A 15,065-nucleotide genomic window follows, 5' to 3' on the forward strand; every position below is an offset into this window, starting at 1 on the left:
GTGAGCTTACCTACATTTGAGTGAAAACTTTTAATCCTTACATTAAAGCTATTTTTCATTGTTATTGGGCAAAATGCTTTTGATTGAAATGTTTGATCAAAGTCTTTGGTGCATGTGTGCATCCTCAGTTGCTAAGTCGTGTCCAACTCTTTGCGACCCCATAGACTGTAGCCCACCAGGCTCCTCTGTCCAGGGGATTTCCCAGACAAGAATACTGGAGTAGGTTGCTGTTTCCTTCCAGAGAATCTTCCTGACCAAGGGGCCAAACCCTGGTCTCCTGCAGTGCAGGCAGATTCTTTACTGTCCCTTTACAGGGAAGCCTGTAAAGGCTTTGGTAACCTTAACTAAATGTCACAAGAACAGTAAAGTCATCAAGAATTTGGATTCACTGGATATGTTTTAGAAACCCAAAGTGCTTAATCTCATTTAATTAACACTATTTTACAAATGTGAAACAAAGACATAGAGAAAGATTTTACTTCAATTTGCTTCAGACTAGAATTTTATGAACTACAGGAAAATTCTTAGCAGGAAATATCATATATGAATTGTTTGTCAAAGTTAATTATTATTTAATGCTTATTTATTTAGCTTTAGAGATTATCCAGATTATTTGGGAGCAACATTTCCTGGAAAGATGTGTGCTACTGGTTATTCTGCAGGAATTGTTTTGGTATGTAATGACTTAATCTTATTTAAAAACAAATACATTAAAAATTTTCTCAGTGTTACAGCATATATTTTACACATTTTATATTTATATTTACATTTAGATATTGCATTTATATTTCATCACTGTTAAAACTTTGAAATATGTAGAATTAATAGTATTCTGAAGTGCAAAGTATCTTACTACAAATATTTGGAAGTTAAAGTAGAATAAAATATCACAAATACACTTGTATTCCTTACTATATTGAAGAGTGCATCATGAAAAGATCTGCAAAGATTTTTCTATAACCTAAATAGATTTTTTTTGTAGGTATAAAATTGGAGAAGTAGTCTTACAGATAAAATAACTTCAAAATCAAAACAAGTGATCAACCAAAAAGTATGATGAAAATTCTTTAAAATGTTTCAAAATTTTATGTTATTGTTCAGTCTCTCAGTTGTGTCCAACTTTTTGTGGCCCCATGGGCTGCAGCACGCCAGGCCTCCCTGTCCTTTACTGTCTCCCTCAGTTTGCTCAAACTCAAGTCGTGTGAGTCAGTGCCTCTGTCCAGCCACCTCAGCCTCGCTGTCCCTTTCTCCTGTTGCCGTCTATCTTTCCCAGTGTCAGGGTCTTCTTCAATGAGTTGGCACTTTGCATCAGGAGGCCAAAGTATTGGAGCTTCAGCATCAGTTCTTCCAATGAATATTCAGTGTTGATTTCCTTTAGGATTGACTGGTTGGATCTCCAGTTCATGCGACTTTAAAGAATCTTCTCCAGCACCACAATTTGAAAGTATCAGTTCTTTGGCACTCAGCCTTTTTTATGGTCCAGTTCTCATATCCATACATGAGTACTGGAAAAACCATAGCTTTGACTATGTGAATCTTTGTTGGCTAAGTAATGTCTATTTTTTAACATTCTGTCTAGGTTTGTTATAGTTTTTCTTCCAAGGAGCAAGCATCTTTTATTTTCATGGCTGCAGTCACCATCTGCAGTGATTTTGGAGCCCAGAAAAATAAAGTCTGTTACTGTTTCCATTGTTTCCCCATCATTTGCCATGAAGTGATGGAACCAGATGCCATGATCTTCGATTTTTGAATGTTGAGTTTTAAGCCAGCTTTTTCACTCTCCTCAGTTTAAGTCTGAATTTTGCAGTAAGGAGTTCATGATCTAAGCCACAGTCACTCCTGGTCTTGTTTTTTCTGACTGTATAGAACTTCTCTGTCTTCTGTTGCAAAGAGTATAATCAGTCTGATTTTAATATTGACCATCTGGTGCTGTCCATGTGTAGAGTCATCTCTTTTATTGTTGCAAGAGGTTGTTTGGTATGACCAGTGTATTCTCTTGGCAAAACTCTGTTAGCCTTTGCCTTGCTTCATTTTGTACTCCAAAGCCAAACTTGCCTATTACTCCAGGTATCTGTTGACTTCCTACTTTTACATTCCAGTCCCCTGTGAAAAGGACATCTTCTTTTTGGTGTTAGTCCTAGAAGTTCTTGTTGGTCTACATAGAACTGTTCAACTTTAGCTTCTTTGACATTAGTGGTTGGGGCACAGACTTGGATTACTGTGATATTGAATGGTTTGCCCTGGAAATGAACAGAGATTATTCTGTTGTTTTTGAGATTGCACACAAGTACTGCATTTTGGACTTTTTTGTTGACTATGACGGCTACTCCATTTCTTCTGAAGGATTCTTTCTCACAGTAGTAGATGTAATGGTCGTCTGAATTAAATTAACCCTTTCTGGTCCATTTTAGTTCACTGATTCCTAAAATGTTGATGCCGACTCTTGGCATCTCCTGTTTGACCACTTCCAATTTACCTTGATTCATGGACCTAACATTAAAGGTTCTTATGCAATATTGTTTTTTATAGCACTGGACTTGACTTCCATCACCAGTCACATCCACAACTGGGTGTCGATTTTGCTTTGACTCCTTCTCTTCATTCTTTCCTGAGCTGTTCCCCTAGCTTGGTTTTTATCTTGGCAATTTTGTTTGGTTCCTTTTTATAATTTCTAGTTCCTTGGTTCAGTAATGTGTGTTTCTATTGATAGTCTTTCTTAATTCCTTCAGCATTTTTATTAACTGCTCTTTGAACTTGGGTTCTGGTAGATTTGGGAGGTCTGTTACATTGTTTTTTTCAGAGGATTTCTCTTTTTGAAATTGGGAGTAGTTATCTGCCTTTTCCTTATAGTTCTCTGACTCTATGAATTTAAGAGAAACAGTCATCTACTCTGGTCTGAAGGTCTGTTTTTATGTGGAACTGAAAGCTGAATGCAGAAGAATTGGTGCTTTTGAACTGTGGTGTTGGAGAAGACTCTTAGAGTCCCTTGGACTGCAAGGAGATCCAGCCAGTCCGTCCTGAAGGAAATCAGTCCTGGCTGTTCATTGGAAGGACTGATGTTGAGGTTGAAACTCCAGTATTTTGGCCACCTGATGTGAAGAGCTGACTCATTTAAAAACATCCTGATGTTGGGAAAGATTGAGGGCAGGAGAAGGGGACGACAGAGGATGCGATGGTTAGATGGCGTCATTGACTCAATGGACATGAGTTTGGGTAAACTCCAGGAGTTGGTGATGGACAGGGAGGCCTGGTATGCTGTAGTTCATGGGATCGCAAAGAGTCAGACACGACTGAGCGACTGAACTGAACTGACCCTGTATGTAAGATTGTGTAAGTCCAATAGTTTTGGTTCAAGGACTGTTTTGATATGAATGCTTGACATGTCTTTCTCAGGGTGTGCTGGCCCTTGTCCCCTTGATAGGGGGTGTGATTGTGGTGTGCTGACTAGAGCCTACACTGGATGTTGGGCAGAGCCTCTCCTTTGCTCTGTGGTTGTCACAGCCCTGTTGGGGACAGAATCTGCTCTTCAGTTGTTGGAATGGAAGTTCCCAGATCCTTTTCTAAACTGTTGTGTGAGGTAGGAGGGACTGGAGCACTCCTTCTGGGACAGGAGCTACTGTGAACTCCTCCCCAGGTGCTGTCCATCAAGATGTGTGATTGTGTGATGTTCCTCGCCACTTGATGTGTGCACCCACAAAGTTTGCTGATTGTGGCACCTGGAATCATCTCTGTCATGGGAGTACCAATAATTAGCTCAGATGTCCCTCATGCTTGAATGCATTGTTCTGGTCCCAAAACTCACTGGTCTGAATCCTTCCAAAGTTATACTCCTGTGCCTGATTTGGGAGCATGGATAATCAGCTTAAATTTCAGCTCCCCCACCTCCATGTTTGGGTACCCTGGAAGTTTGCAAAACCCTCGGTGATGGAAACCATGCTTTGTTGTGAGCATGCTGACAAGAAAGCTGCTATGGTGCACCTCTGACCCTTGTTTTGTGTGTTGACAATGGGACTCTTATGGTGGACTCCCACATCATTCTGTGCTCACTCCCAGTCATTACCCAGACCATATTCCAGGCCCTTCAAGCTATCTCTGTATAGCCAAACTGAGTCCTTTCCCCAGACTGTCCACTGAAGCTTCAGATTCAGAACTTGGCCACTTCACACTCCAGCAGGCATGTGGGAAGCTTGCTGACATGCAAAGGCAGTCTGTCCTGGTCTCTCTGTGCCCTGCTGGGGCATAATCCACCTCCCACATTCTCCCTTTGAGTCTCTGAAGCTCCTTATCTGTCCCACCAGACCTCCCAGGTGGTAAAGGAGATTTCTAGAGTGAAGGAACCTTTCTCTTTCACAGCTCCCTGCCTGGTGGCAGAGGTCCCATTCCAGTTCCTCTTTTCCCTTGTCCCTTCATCCTACTCCACTATCTAGGACTCCTTTTTGCAGATTTAGTTGTATGCGATCTTATGCCTGCTTTCAGTAGATTTTCTGTGAGATGTGTTCTGCATGTAGATGTATTTTTGTTGTATTTGTGGGAGGAGGTGAGTTTCAGGTGCCTCTATTCTGTCATCTTGATCTCCTCCCACTCAGTAGCATTTTTAAACTTTATACTTTTACGTCTCTTCTTCTCCAGGTTCTTATTCTTTTTCAGTTATTAATTATAGTTTATGTGCTTTTATATCTTTTTTATATTATGTATCCTATAATGTATTTTGCTATAATTGTCTTAGTATATTTGTGTTTCCACTTTTAAACTAGAGTGAGTTATGCACCACCATTGTGTTATCACAGCATCTAATTCTGACCTTGCACTTGGCATTAGCAGTGACATTTATGCTAATTTTCTCATGTTTTAATGATGCTAATTAGCATTATTTAACTTCAACTTCACTCCCTTTAGTATTTCTTGTAAGGGATCTCTAGTGATGATGAACTCCTTTACCTTTTATTTGTTTTAGAATCATGATCTCTTCTTCATCTATGAAGCACAGCTTTGCTGGGTATAGAATTCTTTTTTTTTTTTTTTTCATTTATTTTTATTAGCTGGAGGCTAATTACTTTACAATATTGTAGTGGTTTTTGTCATACATTGACATGAATCAGCCGTGGAGTTACATGTATTCCCCATCCTGATCCCCCCTCCCACCTCCCTCTCTACCTGATCCCTCTGGGTCTTCCCAGTGCACCAGGCCCGAGCACTTGTCTCATGCATCCAGCCTGGGCTGGTGATCTGTTTCACCCTAGATTATATACATGTTTCGATGCTGTTCTTTTGAAACATCCCACCCTTGCCTTCTCCCACAGAGTCCACAAGTCTGTTCTGTACATCTGTGTCTCTTTTTCTGTTTTGCATATAGGGTTATCATTACCATCTTTCTGAATTCCATATATATGTGTTACTATACTGTAATGATCTTTATCTGGGTGTAGAATTCTTAGTTGACAGTTTTTTCTTTTGATATTTTTGAATATATAATCCCATTTTCTCCTCACCTGAAGTATTTCTGTTGAGAAATATGCTGATAGTCTTATGGGAGTTCCCTTGTTTATAACCTGATTTCTTCTTTTTTTTTTTTCAAAATTCTTTCTTTTTCTTTATTTTAACAATTTAATTGTAATGTGTCCTCATGTAGCCCTATTTGGGTTCAACCTCTTTAGGATCCTTTGTGTGTTACGCACTTGGAAGTTCATTTCTTTCCCAGTTTTGGAAAGTTTTCAGCCATTTTGCTTTAAATGAACTTTCTGTCCCTTCCTTTTCAAGTTCCTAAGATATGGATATTAGTGTGTGTGTGTGTGTGTGTGTGTGTGTGTTCGTCCCATAGTCATGTAGGCTTTCTTCTCTCTTTTTCATTCTTTTTAAGGTTTTGATCCTCTGACTGAATAATTTTTTTTTTTTTTGACTGAATAATTTTTAAATATTCTTGCATTCTAGATCGCTGATTCTTTATTCCGCTTGTTCAAGTCTACTGTTGAAGCTCTAGGATATCTTTTTTTAATTGATTTTTATTTCTTCGTTGAACTTATTTTCTTCATTCACCGTTTTCTAATTTCATTTAGTTATCTGTTTGCTTTTGTAGTTCACTAAAATTCTTTAAGAAGTTTATTCTGAATTATTTCTCTGACAGCTCTCCTTTCTTTTTGGGTTATTTATTTGCAACATTTTTAGTTTAATTTTATTGTGTTACATTCACATGATTTTTCTTACTTTCTTCATTCCTTACTTTGGTATCTGTGCATTTGAGTAGTTGGTCTCCTCTTCCAGACTTTACAGGCTTACTTTGGCAGACAGTTCTTCGCTAGTCAGCTCAGTTTAGGTTTTTGGACATGTCCTTGGGCAGACAGGTTCTATTTTGGGGTGAGAGCCACTGTCCAAGCTCTGAAGTGAAGGATGAGGGGTATTAACTGTCAGGACTGCTGGCATGGTTCCCTGCCCAAATGAGGCAGTAGGATGTACTCTGTGGTTGTCTAGATTCACTGATCAGCCTTCCTAAAAGGTAAGGAAAAAGAACTGTACTCAGCAGTAGCTGAGGAATGAATTAGCTTCCCTGCCATGACAAGGCAGCAGAATAGGCCACATGACTTGCATGCCTCATTATTTGTGGACCCACGTTAGGCAGACTGTACCCTTAATTCCTTGGCCACATGGGACCACTGGGTTTTGCTCTGAAGTTGGGGAAAACCATGAGCTGTGCTGTCTGTTCAAATGCCACTGTAAGCAGGATTGTTGGATAGAATGGCACAGCTTCCTCTGTGCTCTGACTAGATTCATTGGTTGGGCTTTCTGAAGGCCATATTTAGCAATGGCAGGGTTATGAATTTGTTTCCTTGCCCAGGTGGAATTGGAGAATCAGCTTAGCTCTTTGTGGGCTCAACCCAAGCTGTCTGTTACTCCAGGTTTCCTGGCCAGACAGTGCCGCTGGCTTCGCTCTGTGAACAATCAGCTCTGCCTGCCATACTCTCTGTTCGTGTTGCTGTGCTGTGCAGCTACCAGGTATTCTAGCCAGGCTTCTTGTCAGGGGTAGCCAGGGGCTATGCCAGTCATTAGGCAGGGCTATAAACAGCTATGCCGACTGGGTAGAAGGTCCAGGGCAGCAAAGCTTTTCATCGGAGGACTCAAATCCGGCAGATCTGCACCTCATTGGCTTCCCTGGTCATACGCTTCCAGTGTCCTAGCTCTGCAGATCTGCTAGTTGGGACCTACAGTTGCTGTGGATGGGAAGTTGGCTTGCCAAGGTCTAAGCATTGATTGTTGCAACCCTCACCCCTACCCCCCTTCTCTGTCATGATCAGATTTACAGTGGTCAAATCCCACTGTCCTTTGTGATCCTCATGGGGCAGGACCAGAGTAGGGCTCCCAGTGACCCGCAGTACTGGGGGATCTAGATGTCCACTCTGTACTCGCCTCCCACTCGACAGCCTGGGGAGACCTGGGGAGACCTCTCGGTGTGCTGCACCAGTGTGGGGGAGGGGCAATGCATCGTGCATCGCTGCTGCTGCTGATCTTCTTATGAGGTCTGTCTTGATCTCTGGTGCCGATGGTACTTCAGCCTCACTTCCATGTTCTGGGGGTAGACTTGGGAAAGACCTATGTTATCATCTTGTTAATATCACTCCTGTTGTAATTTAATTCTGATTAGGGACCTGGAGATAAGCAGGGGTAATGAGACAAAAGTTCCAGTTATTTTCATTAAAAGTGTCATTTTTTAAATGTAGGGACTTTTTCATTGTTTATAGGGAAGCTTACTCTACTAGCCAGAGAGGTCCAGTGATATTTGTCCATGTCACTCTAGTTCCAGTTTCAAGTTTCAGATTCTGACTCCTGCATCAAATCTGGGAAGTTTGATAATTAAATTGGTGCTATAACCCTACAGTACTTATAACTAGGCCCTGAGCTTGGTCCTCAAACCAATAACTAGAAGAGATGACGAGTCACTACTGTGCTGCTGTAGAGGCTTTCTGATTGCCTATTTACATTCTCAGTTGCTCATTTATAGTTTTTACTTTCTGTTTCATAATGTGCTTCCTCTAGCACTTTCATAAGAAGCCAGTTGACCCCACAATTTTTATTATAGCTTGTTTTTGTAAGAGTGAAGTGCCTTGATGAGCCTCACATCTTGGCCTTTACCTGCACCTTATCTTATGCCACATTTGGCAATAATTTGAGAAATTATGATATCATTGCATATTGTGCATTACCATTGTCCCATTTCTCCTTGTCAGGGAAGACACTTGTGCGTTTGTTATATTTGTGACAGCCTAATCATAAGAAAGAAGGCAGTGGCACCCTTCTCCAGTACTCTTGCCTGGAAAATCCCATGGATGGAGGAGCCTGGTGGGCTGCAGTCCATGGGGTCACTAAGAGTCGGACACGACTTCACTTTCACTTTTATCTTTCACGCATTGGAGAAGGAAATGGCAACCCACTCCAGTATTCTTGCCTGGAGAATCCCAGGGATGGGGGAGCCTGATGGGCTGCCGTCTGTGGGTTCGCACAGAGTCGGACACGACTGAAGTGACTTAGCAGCAGCAATCATAAGAAAGCTTTCCTGAGGATCTGTTTTCTGTGGTTTCTCCTGATACTAGTTACTGTATCTTTGAGAATATTGGCTGGAAGCACATAGCATACTTACAACTGAGTACTTCGGTTATATGGCCACTTTGTGAGCTGGGAAGTGGAGTATCATGTGGACTCTCCTGAGTGAACATGATAGCTGGTCTAAGAAATTAGGAAGATCATGGTCCATATAGCCAAAAATCTGATGTAAAAATAGCACATTTATGTAGTTATGACAGTTATTTTAAGGATTATCTTAGGCATTCAATTGTTAAATCATGGCAAAACTAGACATAGGTTCATACGTTTACATCTTAATAAAATTTCATAAGAAGGGCTTCAGGTTCTTAGTTGTCTAAGGAACTGTATTTCCATATTCTTAAGTATTTGATAAAACAATAAAATGATTTTAATTAGAAAAATACTATTTTTACTACCCTTCAGTGAATTGTCTTTTATTTGAATTTTCTTTGATGTTGATGTAGTATCCCAAGGAGATAACTTTGGAGGCAGTTTCAGTTATTGTTACCCAGATGCTGGGACTCAGTCTGGGAATATCATATGATAACTCAAAGAAATGTCGATGTTCAGGAGCCATCTGCATAATGAGTACAAAAGCCCTGTAAGTTTTTCCAAAAATAACTTTTATTTATTTGTTGAATTTATCAATAATTTGTTTAAATAATTCAAGTGAAAGTTTTTAGTATTTGCTTATACTGCAAATTAACTATATAAATGGACCAAGTACCACAAAACCTAAATATGAAATTTTAAGCCTAAGAGTAGTTTGGTGGAAGGTTAGTATTAGAACAAAATAACAAATCCAGTCTGCAAGATACATTACCAAGGGAGTTTCCCATAGACTGTGTATTTTATGAAATCGCTTAAGGGATCTTTAAAAATATCTGTAGCTCAAAACAAGTGACCTTTGTTTTTAGAGTATATTAATATTCTGGGAAAACTTCAATCTAAATGACATAACTTTTGTGTGACTTTGGATAAATTAATAGACCTTGCTTAGGTTTAGTTTTCTCATCTTTAAAATGGAAATGATTATGCCTATTGTCTTGTTTTCCAGAGTGATATAAGAACAAAATGAGAAAATAAAATGGGAAAGTGTTTTTTAAATTGTAAAGTTTCACAAGTATGTGATGGATTCGCTACAATGATTTATAAATTTGCCAATGTTCCTCACATGGTATATGATACAAGGGCTATAGCAGGTGTCATAAGTATTCTAAAGTTTTTCATTTGTAAAAAGGGCCTATGCTAAGTATGACCTATTCATAACTGAAGAACAACCAAAAGTCAAAGGTGAAAACAAGCCATTACTTTTCGAAAACATACTCTTTTTATAGTTCTAAGCACCACCTAAAGTTAGTTCTTACATTCTAAAAATAGCTCAAACACATACATATTTTTGTATACAGACATATTACATTATAAACTAGTTCTACATGTGTTATATGTAAAAATAATATTTATATGTATAAAATATTTAAATTTATTAAATTTCAGTGTATAAATTATAATACTGTTTATTGAATCAAATATAAGATTTATATAGCTGTATAAATAAGATGAGAATTGCCACTTTGGGCCTGTTGTCCATTTGGCCAACTATTTTCAAGTATGCTTATGATAGGATGCTTTGTGTAGCTCACCCAGAGTCTGGTATTAATGATAATAAAAATAACAGATATTTACATTGTACTTGCTGTGTGTGAGAGGCTATTTCAAGCACTTTGCATAAGTTGTGTCATTTGGTTTTCACAGCATCTCCTTAGGGCAGGTCCTAATATTCTCACCTTTACAGATGAGAAACTGAATTATAAAAAGGATAACTGTCTGTGGTCAGATAGTTGGTTGTGGCAGCCCAGAGTTTTGAACCCAGTCATTCTGGCTTTAGAATCTGTGTTAATAAACCTTTGGATTTGTATACTGCTTTGTTATATATCAAATGCTTTCATACATATCCTCCATTTTCTTAAAGAAGCTTTTTTGATGTGTGTAGGGCAAGTGTTATCTTAATTTTAATGAAATTTAACAATTTTATTTACATCTATGTGTAAGGTATATAAATGAATATATAAGATCTATCTATAAATGTATATAGATGTATCTTTTGCATGTCCACAGTACTTCTCATATATTATTTTATGTGTTTTTCAAAGAAAGTGTGTAAGTAAAGCAAATATTATTTCCATTTGTCTTTTTCCATGTGTTTTTTTACTTTTTTATGCTTTAAGGTTAACAATCATTTAATGTATTAACATTTTCACTTATAAACATACAATTTGCATATACAGGGAAAAACTGGTTCTTAAGACACCACAGAATACTAGAGACAGGCAAGCAATCGGAAAAAAAAGAAAAGATCAACCCTAGGGGAAAAACTGGAACCGCATTCCATGCTGGTGTCTGTAAACTTGGGAAGTGAAAAAGATCGCACAGAATCACAATTAATGTAGAAAACAAACATGGGTCATTCTGTATCAATGGCAGGAACTTTTCCCATAATGCAGATCTTGCATCCCGGTCTGGTCCATTTCATGAATGTTGGTCTGAAACACAGTCGCTCACCTCTCCCTTCTCTTTAAATCTAACTCTGAAGTTAACTCAGGAAATTAAATGAACAGAGCTAAGAAACAAGCAGACTGGCATGTGTTCAATATCAATGGCCAGTTATTTAAAAGTACACATGGAAGTAAAATGCTGACTAAACATTTTACTTTAGTTAAAGTGAACAATTTCCTTCCAACTCACCTAACTTCTTGATTTACGACTACCTAAGTGAGGTGACCAAAGATTGGCATCTATGAGAATTGGGGCCAGGGAAATGAAGCATCTCAGCCCATCTTTATGCTGAGCATGCATTTCCTGTCAGGATCAAGTCATTAGGGACAGTGAACTTCCAGACTCAACTATGGTTGCCCAGCATGGCTTGCCCAGCTAGGGACAGGGACTGGAGATTGGGGATCACATGTACGTCAGGACTTCAGTCCACAACTCCCCCCAGTCTGTCAGGAGGCAGCCAGGGGAACAGAGGGAGGCCATCTGCTTCAAGGGCATTTCAGTGACACAACTCAGTATCTGTGGTTCCAGTAATTTCTAGTTCAAAATTAACACTCCAGGGCAACATTAAAAACTGAGTTTAGTGTTTTGTTTCTAAAGGATACAGCTTGAATAATGATTACCATCTGAACAAAGCTATTCTTATTACATATGATGTAAAATAAGTAACATTTTTAACCATCAAAACCAGTGTTGTCACATATAACATCTGGCAACTTTGCACCACATGACACATCAAAAGAGATGACAGCCAAGTATACTTCCTTTCAGCTGGAAGCAGACTCTCCAGTGTCAACAGGTACAGTGGAACTGGCTGGGAAACAGACCTGTGGTCACCACAATGCTCATTTGGCATCTAGTTTCCATAAAGAGATAGATCTATTTAAGTCTGCCTCAGAGGTGGAGTGGACTGATAAGTGAAACAAAAAACTGTGTCTGTAACTGGTTACGTAAAATATAAACAGAATTTGTGCTACCAGGAGTGTATTTTGTGGAAACATGGCCACATGGAATATAGGGGCAGAGACCTTCATTGCGCCTTTATAAATGTACCTTTTTTAAAACATGCAGGACAGAAAATTGGAATAACTGAAGTTTTAAAATTTATATAGATAAAGAAATAAGAAATAACAAATGCAGGACCCTCAGTTTTTCAGAGCTTCGCATATAAGTTGGGGCTCAAAATTAAATGGTTCACTAAAGTCAGAAATAAAAGCAAGGCTGGTGTCCTAGTCAGGTGGAGAGCTGTCTTGAGCAGGTCATTCATGTCTCTAGGCCGAAATTCCCATCTATAACCTGAGTTTACCCCTCCATGCAGCACAGAGCTCGGGGACAGTGCCCAGTCCTACAGGACAGGAGATGGGCCCATCAACAGCCTTCAGAAGGACATAAAACACATCCTCGGTGCAGCCCAACCCCCTGAAACAGGGCCACGGCAACTATGGCTCTCATTTCACTTTCCTCACCATTCTCTGAATATTACTTTCTCAACAAGTAGAAAAATAAGCTGTAAGTAGGCTGAAGTGGCAATAAAGAATGCTCAAAGCAAACACTAAAAACATGATGCCTCTGAATAAAATAAATCTACCTCCACACACTTTTTTGGAGTTGTTGTGCCTTCTTCAAGTTTTAAATGATAAAGCCCTAAAATGTTGACACTCAAGTCTACTCCTAATTTGGGATGCTTTCTAAGTATCACAACCAGAAACAAACAAATAAGAATAAAATGAAAAGCATCATTTTCAAGAAGGGAACTGCCATCCCGCCCATCATCCTGAGCAGTCTGCTTTGCTGGAGCCCCAGAGGCTGTGGGATATCACACCACTGCCTAAGGAAGGTTCCAGCCTATAACTCCTGAAGTAACACGCAGCCAGTTCTGGTCTGAGGTTTCAAAGTCTGACATTAAACCAAAAAAGTTGCAGTCTTGCTACAGTCATTCACTCACTCCTACATCACCATGTTACCAGCAAAACACTAAAATAAATTATCCCTTAAGAACTAAGGCCTAACTCTAAAAAGAAAATGGCCTTTCAAAACAGGTGTGTCCAAATAAAGTATTGTGAGAGTTTTATAAGGAAACTCCTCGAATGAGCCAGTGGCCCCATATAGTTCAAATCTTTCTCTGCAGTACTTCTGTGTACTTATAAGTATTCTGTCACTGCTTTCAAAAGAACTGTTAAAGCTATTATTAAAAACATTTATAACAAACAGAAATGCCCTGCATATTATATGATTGCACACAGGGTATCAGAAGCTATGCACGTCTAGGTTCCAAGGACTCTAGAAGACCCAGAACAGAGACCCTAAGGCCATGCCTGTGGCTGCTCCAGCCAGCATGCCCAGCGCCAGGTCACTGTCATTGTTTCAATACCGCTCACGAATGATGACTTGGTTGGCAGGCTGCTGTCCATAAAGTCCTGCACATGGGTACTGATAGGGTACAGCATAAGCCTGTCCATCTGCAGCATAGACAACTTGAATTCTTGGTGGTTAAACACCACTGTATGGACCATAGCCGTATGCCTGCTCAGGGGTTGGTGCAGCATAGTCTGTGTAAGGAGGTGGGGAGGAAGCCACAGCTGTCTCATCATACATAACTTCTGAACCAACATAAGCTGTGTTTGTCCTGGAATCCTGGAGTGTAAACTTCCAGGCCAAATAATCATCTGTGCTTTCTGCACAAAGACTGATGGTTTTCCCATCTCGGCAAAAACAATCTGCAGCATACAGTCTTTTGGCTTCTCATCTGGTGGCTGAATATCCCGACATTCATGTCCCATGTGGATGTTGATGCAGTCCACTGGCATGTGAACCTTATCTTCTACAGTCTGCCGTTTGGTCATCGTAATAGATCAGGTGACCATCTGACCACAGGTCAAACCCGTTCTTCCAGTGCGTCAAAATGGTACTCTGTCACAGCAACCATCCACGCTTCACAAATGCCATTTTCTCACCTGCAAAGCCTCTGGCCACCACTGCGCACAGCAACAGGTCCGTAGCAAAAGCAACTGCCAGGTTACTTGGCTCCTGCTGCCTCATGCTAGGGTCCTGGCTGCCATCTGACGTCCTCCATGTGTTTTTTTAAAATGCCCTTGGGTACATAGAGCCTGAATGACTACATCAGATACACAGGTTATAAGTGGACAATTGTAGCTGATGTCAGTAAACTCATCAATGATTTATTAGTCACTTACTATAAGCCAAAGAGTTTAATTAGGCACTTTACTTATTAACATTTAATCCTCATAACAAGCTTGTGAAGTGGATGGATATTACCCCTGTTTGGAGATAAGAAAACTGAGAATTAGAGAGTTTAATCATTTTGCTTAAAATCTCACAAAGTCACAAGGTTGGTACTAGTCAGCAAGTTTATCTAGCTCAAATCTTTGTTATTTTCTCTACTTCGTGTTGACCTCATATAGAAGACAGTTAATATATTGGAATTAATTTAAACCGAGTAGCAAAAGAACATTAAAATGTATTTGTACAAACTTCATTCTTTACTTCAGTGATTTTCCTAATATTTTATTTTGATGACTTAATTTATATCTGCTTTTAAAAAGTAGGTAACTTTTAACATAGTCTGTACAACAGATGAGTTCAGAAGGGAAGGGAGTAAGGACTCCCAGCAGCACATTTCTCTGTGGTCTATATGGTCTAGTGGTTCCCCCTGAGAGGGCTATGAGTATCCTTCTGTTGCCATGGGCTAACTACTGTGGGTTGTCCTGTAGACTTGGCTGGGTTGGCCCCTCTTCAACTGATGGCTAATCTCTGCCTTGTTCAGATGCCACCAGCCACTGGTGGGTGGAGCTGTGTCACAAGGAGGCTGGCTGTGGAACCCCGTTGCTCAGTGGCTGTTGGAACTGGGATTGAGATGGGTGGCTGAGGGGCCAGGGGTCCTGCATGGACCTCGTATCTGTCTGCTGGTGGGTGGGACCAGT

At 39.9% G+C, this 15,065-nt stretch overlaps 1 protein-coding gene and 1 pseudogene across 5 annotated transcripts in view; one reads left to right on the forward strand and one right to left on the reverse strand.

Moving 5' to 3' along the window:
* LOC136176582 (disintegrin and metalloproteinase domain-containing protein 32-like) overlaps nucleotides 1–15,065 on the forward strand; it is a 151,563-nt gene that overhangs the window by 58,579 nt on the left and 77,919 nt on the right. For all 5 annotated transcript variants that reach the window (XM_065946976.1, XM_065946973.1, XM_065946974.1 and 2 more), the window contains 2 exons: nucleotides 592–673; nucleotides 9,036–9,172. In XM_065946976.1, coding sequence (XP_065803048.1) covers nucleotides 592–673; nucleotides 9,036–9,172 — 219 coding nt within the window. The remainder of the gene's footprint in view (nucleotides 1–591; nucleotides 674–9,035; nucleotides 9,173–15,065) is intronic.
* On the reverse strand, nucleotides 13,405–14,123 carry LOC136176666 (pleckstrin homology domain-containing family B member 2 pseudogene; annotated as a pseudogene).

This window comes from Muntiacus reevesi, chromosome 10 (assembly GCF_963930625.1).
Source record: "Muntiacus reevesi chromosome 10, mMunRee1.1, whole genome shotgun sequence".
NCBI lineage: Eukaryota > Metazoa > Chordata > Mammalia > Artiodactyla > Cervidae > Muntiacus > Muntiacus reevesi.